The 15428-nt window shown below is 36.4% G+C and overlaps 1 protein-coding gene and 1 long non-coding RNA gene across 6 annotated transcripts in view; both read right to left on the bottom strand.

Moving 5' to 3' along the window:
• LOC127736170 (ras-specific guanine nucleotide-releasing factor 2-like) overlaps positions 1 to 15428 on the bottom strand; it is a 144637-nt gene that overhangs the window by 42666 nt on the left and 86543 nt on the right. For all 5 annotated transcript variants that reach the window (XM_052246726.1, XM_052246727.1, XM_052246729.1 and 2 more), the window contains one exon: positions 12732 to 12849. In XM_052246726.1, coding sequence (XP_052102686.1) covers positions 12732 to 12849 — 118 coding nt within the window. The remainder of the gene's footprint in view (positions 1 to 12731; positions 12850 to 15428) is intronic.
• On the bottom strand, positions 13365 to 14906 carry LOC127736185 (uncharacterized). Its single transcript, XR_007998844.1, has 3 exons — positions 14742 to 14906; positions 14160 to 14372; positions 13365 to 13698 (listed from the first exon to the last, which is right to left on the bottom strand). It is a non-coding gene; the product is annotated as an uncharacterized LOC127736185 (long non-coding RNA).

Here is a 15428-nt window from a genome sequence, read left to right as displayed (position 1 = left end):
GAAAACAAGCTATTTTAAAATCAATCTGATTTTTAGCTCTGTTGATAATTTTTTTCTTTTCAATTATTACCAAAGAACACCATTTTTGTATTTATCTTAAACATTTAGATTTTAAATGATGATCCAATGCTGACAATAACTTAAAAACAAACAATAATAAGTGTGCTATTCCCTTTTATTCCCTAATATAAATTATATCCCATTTGTAAGAGTTACCTCCAATGTGAGCTGGTTAAAAAGACAATTCATTTCATTTTTTATTTTGCTTTGTGCCGTTGGATTTGATGCAAATGTCAAGTACTTGTATTATACTTTTACTGCCAACTGGACACCATTTTAAGATGCGTATGGTTCACTGATCATTTTTGCATTTTTTTAAGTTTCTATCTATATATTATAGTTTTCAATATAATAGGAAATAGCGCAAAAAAATGGTAAAATTCATCATTAAAGGGCAATAACTCCAGTAAGGAACCAACTGACAATTTCAGCTATGTTGATTTATTTGTAGATCTTTTCTTGTTGATGATTGTTGCAACATAAAGTTTATCGTCTATCTACTAGAATTATATTTTTCAAGATAATAGGAAAAAAATGAAAGAAAAATAATAAATTCGTCATTTAAGGGCAATAACTCCTACAGAAAGTCATCTGACAATTTTGATGTTATAGACAGTAGGTAGATCAGTGGTTTTAAAGATAATAGACAAAACTTGCATTTTTCCCTTGTGTTATTTTTAGCAATGTTGACAATATGAGTTGGCAGGGGGGGGGGGTCATCGGAAACATTTTTGAACTAGATACCCCAATGATGATAATGGCCAATATTGGTTAAATTTGACCCAGAAGTTTTAGAGTAGATGATCTTTGAAAATAAGTTCACAAACGATGGACAATGACAGTCGCCAAGTGATGGCAATAGGTCACACTGGCTCTTTGGGTCATGTGAGACAATGACAGTCGCCAAGTGATGGCAATAGGTCACACTGGCTCTTTGGGTCATGTGAGACAATGACAGTCGCCAAGTGATGGCAATAGGTCACACTGGCTCTTTGGGTCATGTGAGACAATGACAGTCGCCAAGTGATGGCAATAGGTCACACTGGCTCTTTGGGTCATGTGAGACAATGACAGTCGCCAAGTGATGGCAATAGGTCACACTGGCTCTTTGGGTCATGTGAGACAATGACAGTTGCCAAGTGATGGCAATAGGTCACACTGGCTCTTTGGGTCATGTGAGACAATGACAGTTGCCAAGTGATGGCAATAGGTCACACTGGCTCTTTGGGTCGATGGACAATGACAGTCACCAAGTGATGGCAATAGGTCACACTGGCTCTTTGGGTCGATGGACAATGACAGTCACCAAGTGATGGCAATAGGTCACACTGGCTCTTTGGGTCGATGGACAATGACAGTCGCCAAGTGATGGCAATAGGTCACACTGGCTCTTTGGGTCGATGGACAATGACAGTCACCAAGTGATGGCAATAGGTCACACTGGCTCTTTGGGTCGATGGACAATGACAGTCACCAAGTGATGGCAATAGGTCACACTGGCTCTTTGGGTCGATGGACAATGACAGTCACCAAGTGATGGCAATAGGTCACACAGGCTCTTTGGGTCGATGGACAATGACAGTCGCCAAGTGATGGCAATAGGTCACACTGGCTCTTTGGGTCGATGGACAATGACAGTCACCAAGTGATGGCAATAGGTCACACTGGCTCTTTGGGTCGATGGACAATGACAGTCACCAAGTGATGGCAATAGGTCACACTGGCTCTTTGGGTCGATGGACAATGACAGTCACCAAGTGATGGCAATAGGTCACACTGGCTCTTTGGGTCATGTGAGACAATGACAGTCACCAAGTGATGGCAATAGGTCACACTGGCTCTTTGGGTCGATGGACAATGACAGTCGCCAAGTGATGGCAATAGGTCACACTGGCTCTTTTGGTCGATGGACAATGACAGTCACCAAGTGATGGCAATAGGTCACACTGGCTCTTTGGGTCGATGGACAATGACAGTCGCCAAGTGATGGCAATAGGTCACACTGGCTCTTTATGTCGATGGACAATGACAGTCGCCAAGTGATGGCAATAGGTCACACTGGCTCTTTGGGTCGATGGACAATGACAGTCACCAAGTGATGGCAATAGGTCACACTGGCTCTTTGGGTCGATGGACAATGACAGTCACCAAGTGATGGCAATAGGTCACACTGGCTCTTTGGGTCGATGGACAATGACAGTCACCAAGTGATGGCAATAGGTCACACTGGCTCTTTGGGTCATGTGAGACAATGACAGTCACCAAGTGATGGCAATAGGTCACACTGGCTCTTTGGGTCGATGGACAATGACAGTCACCAAGTGATGGCAATAGGTCACACTGGCTCTTTGGGTCATGTGAGACAATGACAGTCACCAAGTGATGGCAATAGGTCACACTGGCTCTTTGGGTCGATGGACAATGACAGTCACCAAGTGATGGCAATAGGTCACACTGGCTCTTTGGGTCGATGGACAATGACAGTCGCCAAGTGATGGCAATAGGTCACACTGGCTCTTTGGGTCGATGGACAATGACAGTCGCCAAGTGATGGCAATAGGTCACACTGGCTCTTTGGGTCGATGGACAATGACAGTCGCCAAGTGATGGCAATAGGTCACACTGGCTCTTTGGGTCGATGGACAATGACAGTCCCCAAGTGATGGCAATAGGTCACACTGGCTCTTTGGGTCGATGGACAATGACAGTCGCCAAGTGATGGCAATAGGTCACACTGGCTCTTTGGGTCGATGGACAATGACAGTCGCCAAGTGATGGCAATAGGTCACACTGGCTCTTTGGGTCGATGGACAATGACAGTCGCCAAGTGATGGCAATAGGTCACACTGGCTCTTTGGGTCGATGGACAATGACAGTCGTCAAGTGATGGCAATAGGTCACACTGGCTCTTTGGGTCGATGGACAATGACAGTCACCAAGTGATGGCAATAGGTCACACTGGCTCTTTGGGTCGATGGACAATGACAGTCACCAAGTGATGGCAATAGGTCACACTGGCTCTTTGGGTCGATGGACAATGACAGTCGCCAAGTGATGGCAATAGGTCACACTGGCTCTTTGGGTCGATGGACAATGACAGTCACCAAGTGATGGCAATAGGTCACACTGGCTCTTTGGGTCGATGGACAATGACAGTCGCCAAGTGATGGCAATAGGTCACACTGGCTCTTTGGGTCGATGGACAATGACAGTCACCAAGTGATGGCAATAGGTCACACTGGCTCTTTGGGGTGATGGACAATGACAGTCGCCAAGTGATGGCAATAGGTCACACTGGCTCTTTGGGTCGATGGACAATGACAGTCGCCAAGTGATGGCAATAGGTCACACTGGCTCTTTGGGTCGATGGACAATGACAGTCGCCAAGTGATGGCAATAGGTCACACTGGCTCTTTGGGTCGATGGACAATGACAGTCGCCAAGTGATGGCAATAGGTCACACTGGCTCTTTGGGTCATGTGAGACAATGACAGTCGCCAAGTGATGGCAATAGGTCACACTGGCTCTTTGGGTCATGTGAGACAATGACAGTCACCAAGTGATGGCAATAGGTCACACTCGCTCTTTGGGTTAAATCAGTGAACTTTCGTATAAACTTGGGCATAATCTCACCAAGCTTATCAATTTTACAAAATGTGATAGATTTTAAATGTTTATTTTAAGCTTTTTACAGCTACAAACTGTTTGAAGTTACTTCTATTAAGACCTTGAGCTTTTACTGCAAGCGTACAATTATATTGTGACATGTAGATCTTCAGGTGTATGAAATGCACTAGTGTATTCCTTTTTCACACTAGTGTGTTCATTCTGTCAAAAAAATGTAACCCTACAGAAAGTATGTCAGGGAATTTTTACAGAGTGTATTTCTTCCAAAAAAGAGAAAATACACTGGTGGGAATGATTTACTTTAACATAACCTTATACCATACTCTTAGCATGACACAGTACAATACTCTTAACATGACACAGTACAAAACATCCTATCCTATTATACACATCAACTCTGACCTGAAATATGTATTTCACTCATGCTTTCACAATGACAAATTAGACCTTTATGCAATGAATAAAGACTTCTATAAATATTCTGTTTATCCAAACACCATCTCTGACTGGAATTCCCTACCTGAAGCAATAGGTATGTTGGACACCCTGGAATCCTTCAGAAGTGGCATATACACTCTAACATCTGAAGGACCCACACCAACTTATTAAACCACCAAAGCCACTGTACATAATGTATATATGTAATTCTATAGATTTTACTTTATTGTTTATAGTAATTTTAATTAAGTCCACATGTACATAGCACACAAGTCCTGGATAGTTTTACACTCCTACCTAGGAGTATACTCCCATAAGAAGAAAAGACCTATTCTAGGCTGAATTGAAGAATGAAGCCTACAATAGAGTTAAGGAAAAAAAAATATCATTATATCAAATCCAAAATCTGTCTGCAAGGGAAGATTAGTGACAATCAAATACCTTTGACCTTTTCTTATTTTAAAAAAGTGCAAAAGTTTTTAACAAGAGTGCACATGCTGAAATGTCTCGCCTACTATACTGACCATTGATTTTATGTTGATAGTCCTAAATATAAAGTTTTACAACAAGCATCACACTAACATTTATGATCCAAGAAAATGAGGTCAAGGTCAGATAAACCAAGCAGGAAATACATGTACACCTTTGATACAATCATTCTATACAGTAATATAGATGACCTATTGATTATAGTATAAAGAAACAGAACAAACCATGGAAATTTTATATTGACCAATGAACCATGAAAATGAGGTAAAGGTAAGATGAACCCTGACAGACAGACATGTACACCTTAAAATCATTCCATGCATCAAATATAGTTGACCTATTTCTTATAGTATCTAAGAAACAAAGTAAGCCAGGAAAAATGAACATTAACCAATGAGTCATGTAAAAGGGGTTAAAACAAGGAATTATTTGAATCTGGAATAATTTTGAATTCTGGAAAATTGATTAGAAATGTATGATGAAAACTAACCCAACTAAATAGGGTTAGCCATGCGTGCATGGCTAAGGTTAATTTTACTTTCACTATCATTTCAGTATGAACTAACTAACCCACCTTAGCCATGCGCGCATGGCTAACCCTATTTAGTTGGGTTAGTTTTCATCATATATTTCTCATCAATTAAAATCATTCCATAATCCAAACATAGTTGACCTATTGCTGAAAATATTAGAAAAATAGACCAAAACAAAAACTTAACATTGAGCAATGAACCATAAAAATGAGGTCAAAGTCAAATAAAACATGCCAGACTGACATATACATCGTAAAATATTTTCATACACCAAACATAGTTGATTTATTTGATACAGTATAAGAAAAACAGACCAAAACACAAAAACTTAACTATAACCACTGAACCATGAAAATGAGGTCAAGGTCAGATGACACCTGCCAGTTGGACATGTACACCTTACAATTATTCCATACACCAAATATAGTAGACCTATTGCTTATAGTATCTGAGTTATGGACTTGACCACAAAAACTTAACCATGTTCACTGATCCATGAAATGAGGTCGAGGTCAAGTGAAAACTGTCTGACGGGTATGAGGACCTTGCAAGGTACGCACATACCAAATATAGTTATCCTATTACTCATAATAAGAGAGAAATTAAGAATACTAAAAATCTTAACTTTTTTTCAAGTAGTCACTGAACCATGAAAATGAGGTCAAGGTCGATGGACATATGACAGACGGAAACTTCATAACATAAGGCATCTATATACAAAGTATGAAGGATCCAGGTATTCTACCTTCTGAAATATAAAGCTTTTAAGAAGTAAGCTAACGCCGCCGCCGTTGCAGCCACCGGATCACTATCCCTATGTCGAGCTTTCTTTGACAAAAGTAGCAGGCTCGACAAAAATGGTTTGTTGATGCAGTTCAAATGCATTTTCTACAAATTTATGCATTTTCAGGGTAGTCAATTTTATATTTTGTGGAGGATTCGAGGTAAAGATTTGTGCTGTTGCCATAACTTTGCAAAAGATGTAGCAATATATTCTAAAAGATTCTGAAAAAAATATCTTATTCTTGCTGACAAAAGTTCAGCAGTATTAGATAAATTTTATAGCTGGTATGGAGTTTTTAACTCATTGATGAAGGCAGTAAGGTGACCTATAATTACTTATATCTTCATCATTTGAACTCTAGTGGATAGTTTTCTCAATGAAAGTCATATAACATGGAAAGAATATACTAAAATACTATTGAATGAATCCATATCAATGGATTTGTTTAATTCAGACTTTTTAATCTGACTAGATGACAACCATTGTACAATCTACAACTATTTTTGTAACATCTTGGGCCACAAAAAAAAATAAAAAATTTCTTTTAAAAACATATTAGAATGGACATGACTGTACTTTTGACTTCAGTAGCCATAATAGAAAATGTACTTTAAGAAAATAAATAGAAATAGATAGAAAAGTAGTTTTTCTAAAGAACAACAGCTGTACATCCAGTTTAACCTAAAAGAAAAACAGTTTTAAAAAGGGTCAATGGGACACACACTTCATACTCATTTCTCTAGATACTATGTCATCTTTTTAAAATTTTTAAATATTTTTCAAGATTTCTATTTCTAATTGACTAAGTTAAAGAAATAAGTACAATAATTCATATTTTTTGTGCTAAGAGTCAAGTTACACAATTCAGACAGGTGGAATAATATAACAACACAATTCAGAAGGGATGGCATAATAGGACAACACATTTAAGAAAGGATGGCATAATAGGACAACATAATTCAGATAGGATGGCATAATAGGACAACAAAATTCAGAAAGGATGGCATAATAGGGCAACACAATTCAGAAAGGGTGGCATAATAGGACAACACAATTCAGAAAGGATGGCATAATAGGACAACACAATTCAGAAAGGATGGCATAATAGCACAACACAATTCAGAAGGGATGGCATAATAGGACAACACAATACAGAAAAGATGGCATAATAGGACAACACAATTCAGAAAGGATGGCGTAATAGGACAACACAATTCAGAAAGGATGGTATAATAGGACAACACAATTCTGAAGGGATGGCATAATAAGACAGCAAAATTCAGAAAGATGCATAACAGGACAATAAAATTCAGAAAGGATGGCATAATAGGACAACACAATTCAGAAAGGATGGTATAATAGGACAACACAATTCAGAAAGGATGGCATAATAGGACATCAAAATTCTGAAAGGATGGCATAATAGGACAATTCCATTAACTATTTCTCTCAATATCCATTGTACTCACAAAGAAAAAGACTAAAGTGGTGATGTTGACTGGCAGACAGGAATCTAGTTTTCTTAATTCAACAATAATGACAGCCATCTTGGATGACCAACTGAAGTTAAGAGACGTAGCTTGAACATGAATATGTGTCCAAAGGACACTAAGCTCCATTCACAATTTCACATTTCAATGTTCAGTAAACAGTGAAATCTCAGTGAAAACCCTCAATAGGCATAATGTGAGGGTACCCAAATTGCACCTTTTTTGACGTTTTTTTCACCTTCGTTTATTTATGATCCAGACAAAAGTTTCCATTCTGTGTTTATTTTGTAGATGTATCCTTATTTACTATACAGTTCCACCAATTTAATTGAACAGACCTCCAAACGGTCCGTGATTCTGTAATAAGGAGGACCCAAATTGCATCCATGCTTAAATTCACATCCTTAAATATTGAATAACAGATGTTTTTTTTTTATTTCTTCAAATATTTAGAACAATTTGACATTAGTCCATGCTTACTGTTCATTTTTTTCAGAAATGGATGCTTGCAACATATTTTATTTGCTCATTTTTAAAAGATGACTTTTTGTGGACGTCTCATGGTGACAACATTTCTGTAGAATATACTTTTCCCAGTGAATACTTCATGTGTTGATATCTACTGTGATCGTTTTGTGTATATTTAAATATATATACCTATGTTGAAAGACGTGCATAATGTCAAATCATAAAAATACAAATTGTAAGATTTTTGCTGCTATTTTTGCTAAAAAGGTGCAATTTGGGCTATTCTGTGCAATTTGGGTACTGTGACGTTACACTTATAAAAAGTTCACATCATATTGAACATGAGTACTAAATTTCAAGTTGATGTGACAACAATTTCATGGTAAACTACCATAATCTAAACACTTAAACCTGATACAGGACTGACTAAAGGATGCACAGAGGTACAGACCTGATACAGGACTGACTAAAGGATGCAGAGGTACAGACCTGATACAGGACTGACTAAAGGATGCACAGAGGTACAGACCTGATACAGGACTGACTAAAGGATGCAGAGGTACAGACCTGATACAGGACTGACTAAAGGATGCACAGAGGTACAGACCTGATACAGGACTGACTAAAAGATGCACAGAGGTACAGACCTGATACAGGACTGACTAAAGGATGCACAGAGGTACAGACCTGATACAGGACTGACTAAAGGATGCAGAGGTACAGACCTGATACAGGACTGACTAAAGGATGCACAGAGGTACAGACCTGATACAGGACTGACTAAAGGATGCAGAGGTACAGACCTGATACAGGACTGACTAAAGGATGCACAGAGGTACAGACCTGATACAGGACTGACTAAAGGATGCAGAGGTACAGACCTGATACAGGACTGACTAAAGGATGCACAGAGGTACAAACCTGTTACAGGACTGACTAAAGGATGCAGAGGTACAGACCTGATACAGGACTGACTAAAGGATGCACAGAGGTACAGACCTGATACAGGACTGACTAAAGGATGCAGAGGTACAGACCTGATACAGGACTGACTAAAGGATGCACAGAGGTACAGACCTGATACAGGACTGACTAAAGGATGCACAGAGGTACAGACCTGATACAGGACTGACTAAAGGATGCACAGAGGTACAGACCTGATACAGGACTGACTAAAGGATGCAGAGGTACAGACCTGATACAGGACTGACTAAAGGATGCACAGAGGTACAGACCTGATACAGGACTGACTAAAGGATGCAGAGGTACAGACCTGATACAGGACTGACTAAAGGATGCACAAAGGTACAGACCTGATACAGGACTGACTAAAGGATGCAGAGGTACAGACCTGATACAGGACTGACTAAAGGATGCACAGAGGTACAAACCTGTTACAGGACTGACTAAAGGATGCAGAGGTACAGACCTGATACAGGACTGACTAAAGGATGCACAGAGGTACAGACCAGACAGGACTGACTAAAGGATGCACAGAGGTACAGACCTGATACAGGACTGACTAAAGGATGCAGAGGTACAGACCTGATACAGGACTGACTAAAGGATGCACAGAGGTACAGACCTGATACAGGACTGACTAAAGGATGCAGAGGTACAGACCTGATACAGGACTGACTAAAGGATGCACAGAGGTACAGACCAGACAGGACTGACTAAAGGATGCACAGAGGTACAGACCTGATACAGGACTGACTAAAGGATGCAGAGGTACAGACCTGATACAGGACTGACTAAAGGATGCACAGAGGTACAGACCTGATACAGAACTCACTAAAGGATACACAGAGGTACAAACCTGTTACAGGACTGACTAAAGGATGCTCTGAGGTACAGACCTGATACAGGACTGACTAAAGGATGCACAGAGGTACAGACACGGAAACAGATAGTACATAAAACAGCACATACATTGAACAATTAAACTAATAAATTGAACAAGTAGGCCTGGTAAATTATAGCCATATGAATAAAAGGAAAAGTGGGGTATACATGAATAATTGTTAGGTTATGGTTAGTGATTTCATTAAAAAGTTTTGAATAAAAGTTCTCTATGAATAGTACAGACTTCTTTTCTTCTAAACAAGTCTGGTTATTCAAATGATGGTTTTCATCCATTTTCATACAAAATGCTAGTAAAATATACTCTTGAGAAAGAATCATCTCAGGATTTACAAAATGGTTCATCAATATCATAATAAGGATTTTTTTAAACATTTTTCCATAATTTTCTATTTATAACTTTAAAGATGAAGGACAAGAGGAATTAATAACCTGATTAACCAAAATATGACTAAACTTCAAATGGGAAGATGAAACAGTTATTTTCACAACACAGTTTACACTGAAACAATTCTCAGAAAAATAAAATTCTATTTTTAACATATTCCATGAGCTTTAATGGTTGCAAAGGATCATTTATTTTTTTTTAGAATCTATCAAAGTTGTACAATATTCAACATCAATTTTGCATTGAGGAATTTCCTGCTCATATTATCAACTTTTTGTTTTTAAAACTATAGTGCATGGTATACAACTAATTTACATCTTCTGGAGAGTCCTAACCAAAAATAAAACAAAACAGCAGAAATTTTCACATAAAATTCAGTAAAAATGAGGTTTTGTTACTATCTTAATGCAATAACTGTCTTATTTTTTATTTCTGAAAAAGACTCAGATATACAGCTTCCAAATTTGAGTTAAAAAGTGTTCATAGGACAAGATGCTAGGTTCGCACTTTTATATTCCCATGTTCAGTGAATTTGCCAATTTGGCAAATAATTTAAATACCAGTACCGTTTTTCATTTCATAATGAACAAGTGTACTAAGTTTCAAGGCAATTATAAGTCAAAAATGCCGTGCTTCACTACCTTTACCAAAAACTTTAACCTGGGAATGTACAGGATTCACACTATCACATTTGTATGATCAGTAAACCTGGAAATCGGGGTAAAAAAGTAGCCTTGCATACAATTTAAAAAGTACCTAACAAAGTGAACATGTGTACTAAGTTTCAAATTGATGTGACCACAAATTCTTGGAAAACCATAGGACAGAATATAAGATTAATGGAATATTAGACAGACAGACAGACCAGAAAACATAATGCACCCCTACTACCAATTCTCTTACCTGCGTTTAACTGGACTTGATGTTTTATAAGCTATCATATTTTTTAACTGACCATTTTGTAGCAAGAAAACATGTAATGTTAGATAGTGTTATTATAGTATTGAATTTTCTTAGTACTGTGGATTCATTATTATTCGTTGGATACCAATTTTCGTGGATTTCGTGGGTACAGGGGAACCACGAATTTAAATGTTCAACAATTGCAAATTTTCTATAGGTTTGTATGCAGACTTTGACAAAACCACAAAATCAAATATCCACAAAATTACAGGCATTCCTCAATCCACGAAAATTGGTACCCACGAAATTAAATGAATCCACAGTAGGTAAATGATAAGAATGATGAATGCAGATTTTCTTCCCAGTTCACAGAATATCAAATATCTGAATGACCTTCAAAATAAACTTATTAAAATAAATTCTGTTATAAGAAAAGAAGCTTTGTTAGGAAACTCACAATACCACATGCCATAAACTTAGCTCTAGCAACAGCTTATTGGTATAATGACAAAACTGTTTGGTTCCAATCCAATAAAGGGTTTTGTGGTAATTATCTAAAAATCCATTATATGTGACCATATATTCAAATTTGATTTGAATTCCATGTAAGGCTCCAGAGATATAATACAGAAACACCTTTTCTGAACTATTGCTGGTCCATTTGTAGTAGCTGTGACCTTATTCTTAAAACCAAGAATTAAGACCTTAATATCAAAAGGGATCTTCCTCTCATTATTTGTGACCATATATTTAAGTTTTATTCCAATCCCATGTAAGGTTCTAGAGATATAATCAAGAAACTCATTCCCTGAACTTATTTAGGTTTAATTTTAGAAACTATGACCTTGACCTTAGATATAGTGACCACAGAATCAAAGAATAATTCCCTCTTGTCATATATTACCATATATCAAGTAAAGTCAAAATCCCATGTAGGGTTCTAGAGTATGAAAGGTTCTATGGTTATAATTGAATAATTCCACTCCCCAACATTTTCAATCTATTCTTAATAACTATGACCTTGAACTTTGACAAAGTGAACTCACAATAAATATGGATCCTCCTCTCATTACATGTGCTGATGCATTCAAGTGCGGAGCGAAATGAGATATAAAGTTTTTGATTTATCAAAGGGAATCCAAGCTGACTGGCAGACTGAGACTGACTGATTGATTGACAGACTGGCAGACTGAGACTGACTGATTGATTGACAGACTGGCAGACTGAGACTGACTGATTGATTGACAGACTGGCAGACTGAGACTGACTGATTGATTGACAGACTGGCAGACTGAGACCGACTGATTGATTGACAGACTGGCAGACTGAGACTGACTGATTGATTGACAGACTGGCAGACAGAGACTGACTGATTGATTGACAGACTGGCAGACTGAGACTGACTGATTGATTGACAGACTGGCAGACTGAGACTGACTGATTTTAACAGACTGAATTTGACTGATTGACAGACTGGCATACTAAGACTGACTGACTGAGACTGACGGACAGATTGACAGACTGACAGACTGAGACTGACTGACTGATTGACAGACTGACAGATTGAGACTGACTTACAGATTAGCATACTGGTCAAAACCTATATACCATTGGTACTTAGTAGTATCATGGGGTATAATAATTCACAGTAATTGTATTAAAAGAAAAAGGTTGATTTGTTTACATACCTTGTCTTACAAAAGTCTGGTTTACATCCAAAAGAATGTCACATCCTTCAACAATCATCCTTTCTATGGATAAGTTTTTCCTGATATTTTCTGTCTCACTAACTTCATCATGCATTATCTGTTTATAAAATTGTATAAGTAATTATAATAAAATATTCAACAAAATAATATCCCCATTATCTTGTTTCACAAAAAAAACATCAATATTTGTTTACATTGTTTAAACCTAAAGTGCATGCAGTGGTGTGAGCTCCACATCTCCTTTTATTCATATTAAATTAAATTAAATAGTTTTATTATTAAATAACAGAAGTCACATGAAACATTTTGTTGGACATGCATGCTTAAGTATTTATTCTGATAATTTAAATAAAACAAAACAAAATGAATTTCCAAGTTTCAGTATCCTTTTCCAGATATTTATTCATTGGAATACATCCTGATTACAAGGAAATGAAATTGTTTATTACCAATAGTTTTTCAATACTTTTTTTCGTAGAAAAAGTAATAAAATACACAACAGAGAATTTGGAACATTAAAATTTCAAACTAGTGTTTTATTTCATATTTGTTTTCTCTTCATTCTATATCATTCTGTATGAAACATATAGTTTCAGATGTTTCATGCACATTTCATAATAAAATGAAGGCACCAGAAATGTTTATAAAATCTACTGTAGACACACTATAGCACTAGACATAGCAAAATACTGGACACAGTCATTTCGATGTTAAGGTTCAATTTCAATCCCTTCAACCCTCATAAAGTGGAAAAAAGTAAGACTTATGTAAAATCTGTTGATCATGCTTTTGAAATCTCTCATTTACACAAATATTAAGAAAACAGTCAAATTCAAAGTAGATGAAAAATAAAATTTCTACTTGTTTCGTATACAAGACTTGTTTGTACTAAAACTGTACCACATTAACTGTTTTACCTTAAACTGTACCACTTTTACTTTTTTACCTTAAAATGTACCACTTTTCCTTTTTTTTTTTACCTAAAACTGTACCACTTAACTTTTTTTACCTTTACCTGTACCACTTTTATGTTATTACCTTAAACTGTACCACTTTTACCTTTTTACCTTAAACTGTACCACTTTTATGTTATTACCTTAAACTGTACCACTTTTACCTTTTTACCTTAAACTGTACCACTTTTATGTTATTACCTTAAACTGTACCACTTTTACCTTTTTACCTTAAACTGTACCACTTTTACCTTTTTACCTTAAACTGTACCACTTTTACCTTTTTACCTTAAACTGTACCACTTTTGTACCACTTTTACCTTTTTACCTTAAACTGTACCACTTTTGTACCACTTTTACCTTTTTGCCTTAAACTGTACCACTTTACCTTTTTACCTTAAACTGTACCACTTTTATGTTATTAACTTGAACTGTACCAATTAAACCTTTTTACCTTAAACTGTACCACTTTTATGTTATTACCTTAAACTGTACCACTTTTATGTTATTACCTTAAACTGTACCACTTTTACTTTTTTTTACCTAAAACTGTACCATTTTAACTTTTTTTACCTAAAACTGTACCACTTTTACTTTTTTTTTTTTACCTAAAACTGTACCACTTTAACTTTTTTTACCTTAACCTGTACCACTTTTATGTTATTACCTTAAACTGTACCACTTTTACCTTTTTACCTTAAACTGTACCACTTTTATGTTATTACCTTAAACTGTTCCACTTTTACCTTTTTACCTTAACCTGTACCACTTTTATGTTATTACCTTAAACTGTACCACTTTTACCTTTTTACCTTAAACTGTACCACTTTTATGTTATTACCTTAAACTGTACCACTTTTACCCTTTTACCTTAAACTGTACCACTTTTGTACCACTTTTACCTTTTTACCTTAAACTGTACCACTTTTGTACCACTTTTACCTTTTTACCTTAAACTGTACCACTTTACCTTTTTACCTTAAACTGTACCACTTTTATGTTATTAACTTAAACTGTACCAATTAAACCTTTTTACCTTAAACTGTACCACTTTTATGTTATTACCTTAAACTGTACCACTTTTATGTTATTACCTTAAACTGTACCACTTTTACTTTTTTTTACCTAAAACTGTACCATTTTAACTTTTTTTACCTAAAACTGTACCACTTTTACTTTTTCGACCTTAAACTGTACCACTTTTACTATGAAATGTCAAGAAAAATCATGCACATTCGTATTGGAATAAATATGTTCACAATTTGTGTGGAAAGGTAAAATATCTGACTCAGCAGCAGTCTTTTACAATTCCTGAGCTTATCTAGACTCATACTTAAATGTTGTGCTACACCTTCCCTCTCTTTTGATGCTTCCAGAAAATATATTTTGAGCACTACCCAACTGTATTCATACTTATAAAATTCACACTATGAGATTAAATATGAAAATCAGTTCTCTAAAACAGCAAGTAAGCAAAACCAGTATCTTTTATTGAATCTATGTTGGAGCTCTTTACAAAATAGGTTTTACTACAAGTATTACAAAAACTTAACATTATCAATAATCCATATATAAAAATGCTGAAATTGGTATAAAATGATAAAGACAATTCCTGCGGTGCAGACAGCAGGGTACAATAACTAAAAAGAGAGGGAACTTTCCAAGGGGCAATCAAAAATCATCCTAACAACACGGTAAAAAATAAACAACATTTACATAACAC

Source organism: Mytilus californianus, unplaced genomic scaffold (assembly GCF_021869535.1).
Source record: "Mytilus californianus isolate M0D057914Y unplaced genomic scaffold, xbMytCali1.0.p SCAF_3, whole genome shotgun sequence".
NCBI lineage: Eukaryota > Metazoa > Mollusca > Bivalvia > Mytilida > Mytilidae > Mytilus > Mytilus californianus.
Note: the sequence above shows the minus strand (reverse complement) of the source record. Positions and strands in the feature narration are given on the sequence as shown.